Source organism: Fulmarus glacialis, unplaced genomic scaffold, assembly GCF_000690835.1.
Source record: "Fulmarus glacialis isolate BGI_N327 unplaced genomic scaffold, ASM69083v1 scaffold16187, whole genome shotgun sequence".
Taxonomy (NCBI): Eukaryota; Metazoa; Chordata; class Aves; order Procellariiformes; family Procellariidae; genus Fulmarus; species Fulmarus glacialis.
In genome coordinates this window covers 21,732-30,618 of record NW_009225244.1, presented here as the reverse complement: position 1 = coordinate 30,618, position 8,887 = coordinate 21,732, and the positions used below count along the sequence as shown (strand labels likewise).

Below are 8,887 nucleotides of genomic sequence, written 5' to 3'. Positions count from 1 at the left end.
AGCTGTAGAATCTGTTATTTCCAGGTGACAGGTAGGCATGTAAAAATAAGGTGAGCATCTTCATACTGAAGCTATGTAGCAGAGGATAAATATTAATCTTTTTAGATTATGTCAGAGCTGAACTGTCATTCCGGCCCATTAAATCAAATTCCTCATTCAACATACTCTAATTGTGGGCCATGCTAGATATTACAATTAGAGAGCAGTTGGGGAATTTATCGTAATTTCTTTTTTCTTTTCCCTTAGAAAGGCAGTAATACTGGTTGCAGAGAGAATCGACAAGTGAATGATATTGCCGTGCGTTTATTTGACTAAAAATGTTGAATTACTCAAATTTTGCATTTATATTTTATAGAGTTTCTCGTTTATTAATCAAGGTCAAAATAGCTTCTGTCCATCCTCTGCCAGAATATTCTCAGTGGACCTTTTGTTTTAGAACTGCAAATTGTTATATTACTGGAGGTGGGAGGGAGATTTTTAAAATTATCTTTCCCTCACCCCCCACCCCCATCTTCTGAAATGCACAGCAGCTTTGCTGTCAAGGCCTGGCCAGCTGCTGACCAGCCATGATAGGCCTTCATTAAATCAATCAAATGGACACAGGCCTACTTAATATATAATGAGAGCATAAAGTCAGTCAGAGGAGTCTTAATTCTGGGAATGGAAAGGATCCTATTTTTCTTAAGTGGGATCTTTTATAATGATAATGGAGCAGAGGGACCTACTGTAGCTGGTGGTATTAGATCCTACCATTTTTCCAGTAGCTGGGTTAAAATCTGTAACTTTGTTTTGACAGAGACTGTCTTTCTAATTGTGCTGCCTTTCATGACATCTTAAGAGTATGGTAGAATTGGAGCAACAAGATTTCCAGGATTTACGTGGTTGTTCTTTGATGTCTTTTGTAAGCTAAGGAGTGGGAACCAATATGGTGGTGGTGAGATGCTAATCCTCCTCGTCGGTGATGACTGACTTGATTGGTCCAGAGTTGACTGTGAAGGAGAAAAATGTGGAAATTGCTTGTCCTTGACTTTAACAGGGATTGCATTACACTGAGTTACTCAGCATGTTCAAATTGTTGGATTTTTGGCAATAATTGCAATATTTGGTGCAACTCAGGATTACTTTTCATTCACAATGTGAGGTTTGAATAACAGAACAGATACTGCTTGTGTCATAAAAAGTGAAAAAATCCGGAGGTACTGTAGAAAAAAATTCTTTACCAAATGAAAATTTAAAGAATCATGCAATTGGTTTGAATCCAGATAAAAATCTGTATATTGCTTTTGGTTCTTAAAAAGTTTTCAACATGTCAGAATAAGAGAATTAACTGTGTTTTGAGGGTACATTTGGCAGTCAAAGAATGCACTGCAGTTAAAAGGAAAGAGAAAATCTGAACTCCAGTATCTCCACATAGAGATAGAAGCTTTTGGAACGCTACATATACTACTGTATTTGCTTGTATTTAAGTTGTTCTGTCAGGGAAGAAATCATACCTATTTGTTTTTCTGGATTAAATAGTCAAATACTCCCCATTTTGCAAGGGAATGTGTAGGCAACATTTGGTTTTGCCTCTCAGTCTCCCTGTAGGCCATTCTGATTCCAAAAGAATCAAGATTTAACATGCAGTTATTTGAAATATATTTTCAGTACGTGTTCTTAATAGGTACATTCACATAAGATCAGAGTAAAAGTAAGGAATTTGTTCTTTCGAGTTTGAATTTTGCAGGTTTCAAAATTCTATCTTTTTATAATATCAAGAGCTGGAAAAAGGGATTTCTATCTTACCTGTAGAATTGGTTATAGTACCATCTTTGAAGAGACTCCCCCAACTTACCTATGTCACTTTAATAGCAGTTCCTTGTTCTTTCACTTCCCCCCCGGCCCCAATCGAACATGCAAAAAATGTTCGGAAAAAAATTCTAGCTATCTGGTCTCCATGCCTCTCATTGAAGAAAGAGTTGTAGCACCTCCAGGTGTATGCTTAGAGGAATTTTCTCTTACATCCTTCAGGTGAGTGTCAAAATGAAGAGTATCTGTGGTATGTTTAATAGTGTGCATTCACTTAAAGTTTTTAGGGTTCTTGCATCACAATAGCATGAAGAAACATTGGTCAGAGTTGCTTTATATTGTTGAGCAGCTGGCATTTTCCAATGTACCTATTCTGCAAATAAGCAAGGATTTCACTTCTCATAAGTCATTACCATATATTTTATTAGCACTAAGTTCATAAAGGAAGGATGAGTATATTAAATCCATTATGTGTTTTAGGAGGCTTGAGGTTCCTACAAATGATAAGTAGTCATCTATTAAAATATTTACATTTTGCTTCAAAGTAGTTCTTGTTTCCCATGTAGTCTTTTGTCTAAGTGACTGTGGGAGACCACATAAAATGATACATGAATCATCCATTTCTGTTGCAACCTGTGTGTATTTTAAGATAACATTGAAAAAGCTGACTCTAAAAATTAAATACAGGAATAGAGTAATTTCAAAGTTAATGAAGCATGGCATCCAGAAACGAGTGGTTTATTTACATATATAAAAAAAAAAAAGCAGCTGTGATGTGTAGTATGCAGAATAGCCCTTAAAAAATAGCTGAACATTGATTAGCTAATCATCCTTCTCATGCATGCATGCATGCATTTGTAGGAGTTTTGGCTACTGTGAAGCATGGCCTACATCATACCATGCACAAATGTTCTTTACAAAGACTTTCTTGCTCACGATTTTATGCTAACAGGCGTTCTCAGAATATTCCTCAAAGAGGAGCGAAGAAGTTGCAAACTGAGGCGCAGCTCTAGAGTGAGTCATTGTTGAGCATGGTTGAATTCCTGGTTCCTGTTGGTAGAAATTAACATTTTAAGACCACTCTCATCTGCACGTGGTGTAAAGCTGTTAACTTGTTGCAATCAGTTTAATTCTTTTCATTTCCTTAATTAGTGTTCAAACTTGGCATCAGAAAGCAAATGTGCAAGTGATGAAAACGCATTTAAGTACTCTAAAGCAACAAAATTACGTTAACTGTAATTCTGGCAGCTTGTCTTGATCATATACTCTTCTGAACTCCAAATCCTGTACACGTTGTTCTTCCTCTTAGCTTTCATTTATTTCACAGAAGAGTTTATAATATTGTCAGTCTATTAATAACATAAAAGAAAGATCTGTCCCTGGTACCTTAGCCCTGTATTGATTGAGTGTATGGTGTACGCGCTTGTAAGTAGAGAGTCATTCTCTTTTATAAAATAAACTATTTCATCCTTTTTGTTCCCACTCAGCTCTACAGGTTAGCATGCACAGAAACTTTAATATCTTTCTGTAGAGTAAATGATGAGTCAGAATAAGAGAGCTATATTCTTGTTTAAAATCATGCTAAAGACAGAGGCAAAACTCATGGTGAATAAAATGGCTTGAAACCAAGTGAAGCAAAGCCAGTTACAAGTTTTCTACAAGTTTCTGTGGGTTTTATGTTGTGCTTATTTGCTAGTTGTTATTCTCAAAATAAATTTACAAAATACCTGAACACTGTTAGTATTACTTGGAAGGCAGTAAGAAATTGAGTTGGGAAAGGCATATGTCCCTTATACAGAGATCCTGTGTTCATTGTTGATTTCATTGTTTTACTGTTTACAATATTCTCTAACTGATGTGACCTGCTAATCAGAAAGGAAGAAAAAAATCTCAAATCCATAGAATTTCTACTTTTTAATTATAAGCAAAAAAGGGCATCTTGGAGATTTTTTTTTTTTTTTAATGAAATTCAGCCTCTCACCATGAAACAAAGAAGTCTTCTCATGTTGCATTTAGTTATGGGTATTGGAAGAACAACAGAAAGGTCTCAATTTTAAACTCCTGCCACTTAAAAATTTCATATTGTTTTGCCTCTCACTTGGACTTATCGTTGGCTACAGTCTGCCTTTTTTGCAACATCTGTACAGGAAAAAAAATGAAATGGAGAGACAGAACTCTCTCAAGAAAACTGATTTTGAACAATTGTCGGTGTGAACTTACTTATGCCCAGTCTAAAATGGGCATAAGTGTCTGGGTAGGAGAAGCGAGTTTTGGAGGGTAGCAGTGTTGCCCTGGTGCCTGCTGAAAAGAGATGCTGGAAATTCTAGCACTCCAGTCACTCACTGATGGTGATAGCAGGTTGTGGCATCAACATTTCTCAGGTGTTTTCTTCACTTTGGGTGCAGCTTTTAAGGTGGCTGATACAGCAGCTTAGATGATGGTTGATGTATTTAAAATAAAACTCAACTCTAACTCAAAACAGTAGACACTCCTGGGAAGTCAATATGTTCAGTTACAAATAGATAACTGTGATTAAAATTGACGTCTTATAAAAATCCGTGTATCTTAATGTTGCAATAATCGTATTTATGAAGGGTTGATCTTTCTCATTTTGGCCAGTAGCAGAAAAAATAGTTTGAAATAGCTGATACATGATTTATTCCTTGGTGACAGTCGTTCAGGTCATTCAAGTCAGCTCTCAGAAGGGTTTGGTGTCTACTCTGGCGTTGGTACCAGGCACGGTTCAGACTCTCTCTGTCAAGGGGTGCCAACCTAGCTATAGACCATCAACAGAGAGAAGTAGGTACAGGATTCAGGATGCCTATCATAGGTGGATGAATATTGCAGTCAGGTTTTCTGCCCCCATCCTGTAAGTATGTAAAAGCTTTTCATCTTTCCTTTTTGGTTTTCTTCAGCTGAAAATACTTGGTATCAGTGAAACGGTTAACATTCTGTCTGCAAGAGTGCTATTTCTAACCTATATTTCTGCTGTTCTGACTTACAGTTCTGGTTTGGCATTATGCCCACATAAAAGAAATGGTTTGAATTCAACTATTCAGAAATATTTCTGAATGTTTGCTGTTATTTAGTTATATTTAGTTTGCATAGTTTGAGTCGTATTGCCTTTAATCAGTAAACATTACAGTAGATGGTAGAAATTTCTCGATCTTGAAGTTGGTTTGCAGTCTAGAGGGAGAGAAAAAAGCTGTGGTTTCTATAGCAATAATTCAGTTGTTGACCTGGAAGAACATAATAATTCTATAGATAACTGTTTTTCGTTATATAATCCCTATAATATGCAGTATGAGCAAATGGTAACTGAAGCTGTACAAGGTTGTGATTATTCATTTAATTTCCTCAAATTATTTCCCAAGAAAAAATAGCAAAATAAGAAATAGATATTGCCTCTGCCTGATTGTATGTGATCCCTGTTGGGCTTTGAAGCTCAGAATTCACTGAAGCAGGCAGGGCTGAAATTCATTCTGATGCTGGGCAGATTGCTTTCTTGTTAACGAGGCAGTAGCATATACATTTACATTTCATTGCCTATCTTCCTGCCTTGAAGCTTACAGTTTACAGAATGCAGAGATGATTGAAATTGAAATTGCTATTCTGGTTTCCTTCTGGAACTGCTTGTGACTTTTCTGTTATTTTTAATAATGTAATGATAAGATTTTTTGACACGTACTGTACATCTTTCCTTCAAGACAGCTGCAATCTTTCTTGTGCGAACTGCCTCACCAGCAATCCCTATGATTGCCAGGCTGGCAGGAAGAAAGTGGCATGCGTAAAGCGTTGCAGGGAAAAGATTCTCCCCCCCACCCCCACCCCCGTCTCTGCTAACATCTCAGAATTCCATGAATTGTATGTAATACGTAGAAATTATTTTCCTCCCCCTAATAAATGTACTTCATTTTCATGGTTTCCACCTGAATAAAATAAAATGTTTATTTCACACTGTGGACTGCTTACCATAAAGTGTTTATCTCTTTGAGGATTTAAATTGTAAAGATAAAACTAAGGAATTTATACTAATAAATTATGGAAATATATGTTCAGGGAATTATGGAAGTGACTGTAAAAGTGTTTCCAAATATGAGCTGAAATCAAGCATTGGAGGAGCTTAATCACAAAACGAATAGTGTCTGGAGCATCAAAAACAGGAACAGTTGGAGAAAGAATTGTTCTGCAACCTTAGCTATAGTTGGGGTAAGGAAGATGAGTTAAACAAAAAAAACCCCAAACAAACAAAAGAAATAAACCAAAAAACCAAGAGTTCCTGTGAACTGCTTCAGTCTTGTAAATAACAGACCTTTTCTGCATTAGAACAATATGTGAAGTATATTAGTGTTTTCATTTTGAGGGTCACACTTACCTTCTTTCTGCCATGGACTGAGGCTTTCCCTGACCTGCATTTTCTTTTTTTCCTCCTGAGGTGCGCACTTCAGTCTCCTGAGTAAATTTTGTTTCTGCGTATTTCACCATTATATGGGTGCAGGGCCAAATGGGAAGTGGTTTGGGTTTAGTTCTTGCTGTTAGGCTTTTGTACAAATAAATTGTTACTTTGCATATTTTATGTTTTCATTATGCCTGCATTTGTTTTCACAGCCTGAGGAAGAGCTTGATCCTGAAGAGAGGGACAACTTCCTCCAACAGCTTTACAAGTTTATGGAAGACAGAGGTAATACTGATTTTTTTTTTTTTTTTTTTTGTGTGTGTGTGTAGCCGACTTTTTTTAATGGCTTTTAAAAATTGCTTTTAAATGTAATGGATGTTATTACGAGCATATTCTCACATCAGTGAAAAAAGATAACAGCTAATCTGGTGCAAGGAAAAACACTTCTACCCATTTTCACATGTGACAGGTCTGCTTCCAATACTTGGAAGCACAGCGCACAAAGGAAACTGAAATCCTCCCTGAGGTGTTTCGGTTTTGTTTTGCTTTCACAAAACCTTTTTTATGTTAACAATCCCTGTTAAATAAGCTCTTGGTTGATTTCTTGTTGTGACAGCCGTAGCTGGGAACTCTGCTGCTGTTAATCTCAGGCTGGAACCTGAGGAGGCTAATCATGGATGGTGAAATTCAAGCAGCAGAGAATGGGAGATGTGCCATCTTCAAGTCTCCTTGCAGAACTGTCTTAATCATGTGCAGATGTAGCAGTGATACTCACCTGAAGAGACAACTTAAAAGATTCTGTTTTGTCCAGTAGCTAGAACAAGAAAATAATGTATTTTAGATGTCCTTCTTTATGGAATTAGGTGAGACTGTTACAAATTGGAATAGTTAAAGTCCTGGCATAAGACATATATTGGAAGTGCATGTGCTATGTATAGATAGAGAGCCAGATATACTTGCTGACTTGGGAGAACTGTTGTGATGAGACTGACACTAGGTTTTCTGTTCCTTGGCTACACACACCCACCCCTCTTTTTTTTTTTTTTTTTAAAGTGTATTTAAGCCTGGAAAGAGTTTTATCTTTTAGAGTATATTTTTTTTATTCATTTTACTCATGAACTTGCTCCTTTGACTTGAATATTGTAAGTGTTAATCCTGCAATAACATTGGTGGAAGTAGATTACAAGTGCAACTACTGCCTTCTTTCTTTATTTTTTTCCTTGACAAAAGTTACCTGAATGATACTTCCATAGCAGCATATAGTACAGCAAGTTGATGTACTTGAATTTGAAATAACCAGGGCTAAGAAGAGTAAAATGTAAAGTGCATGTGGTGTCCGAATATTTCCCCCTTTCTTTTTTCCCTTTTAAAGTACAAAATTTTCTTGGGTTTTAAAATTGGCAGTGGAGAAATCAAGTTACCTTTGCAGAAGAGGCTCTGCATCCCTATTAATGAGGTGTGTTCTAGACCACAGAATCGTAAAAGAACGGTTCCAAGTCCATTCAATATTGCCAGTGCTTATCACAGGTTTAGAAATGGATCATGTATTATAGCAAAGTATACTGGAGTTCATCCAATATAATTCTGAGGCCTCCTGCGTATAACCAGTGTTTCTGGAGAATAACCTGCCTTGGGGGAATAAGAAGCTATGTCGGGGGAAAAAGTGCCTATGCTGCTGGACTAATCCAAAATTTTCTTTCTTGTCTAGTAGCCTGATTCTTCCCCCTTTTTTATTTTCCTCCTTCCTCACTCCCTTTCTTAAGCACTTTTAGACTACAAACCAAATAGAGATCATGTTAGAGACTTGTAGAAGCAAACGAAAAAAGCATTTGTGCACTGAATTTGAAGACTCAGTCAAGAAAATACTCTTTAAGTTAGTATGTCGATTGAGCAATGTACAGGGCTTTTTCAGGACTGGGTCTTTCCCTCTGCCTGTCTACTTTTTAATTTTTTTCTTTGTCCTTATCTGGACTTGTGCAAAGCATTTGACACTGTCCTGCATGACATCTTTGTCTCTAAATTGGAGAGACATGGATCTGATGGATGGACCACTCGGTGGATAAGGAATTGGCTGGATGGTCGCACTCAAAGCATTGCGATCAAGTGGAGACCAGTGACGAGTGGCGTTCCTCAGGGGTCAGTATCGGGACCAGTGCTGTTCAACATCTTTGATGTTGATGGCAACATGGACAGTGGGGTTGAGTGCAACCTCAGCAAGTTTGCTGATGACACCAAGCTGTGTGGTGCGATCGACACGCTGGAGGGAAGGGATGCCATGACAGGCTTGAGAGGTGGGCCTGTGAGAACCTCATGAAGTTCAACAATGAAGGTCCTGCACATGGGTTGGGGCAATCCCAAGCACAAATACGGGCTGGGCTGAGAATGGATTGAAAGCAGCCCTGAGGAGAAACGCTTGGGGGTGCTGGTTGATGAGAAGCTCAACGTGACCTGGCAACATGCGCTTCCAAGCCCAGAAAGCCAACCGTATCCTGGACCGCATCAAAAGAAGCATGACCAGCAGGTCAAGGGAGGTGATTCTCCCCCTCTACTCCACTCTTGTGAGATCCCCCCTGGAGTACTGCGTTCAGCTCCAGGGCCCCCAACATAAGAAGGACATGGACCTGTTGGAGCGAGTCCAGAGAAGGGCCACGAAGATGATCAGAAGGCTGGAGCACCTCTCCTATGAAGACAGACAGACAGTTG

The 8,887-nt window shown here is 38.0% G+C and overlaps 1 protein-coding gene across 1 annotated transcript in view; it reads left to right on the top strand.

Moving 5' to 3' along the window:
- ARID4A (AT rich interactive domain 4A (RBP1-like)) overlaps window positions 1–8,887 on the top strand; it is a 50,025-nt gene that overhangs the window by 24,734 nt on the left and 16,404 nt on the right. The window contains 1 exon segment of the mRNA XM_009582430.1: window positions 6,397–6,469. Within this exon segment, the coding sequence (XP_009580725.1) occupies window positions 6,397–6,469 (73 nt within the window).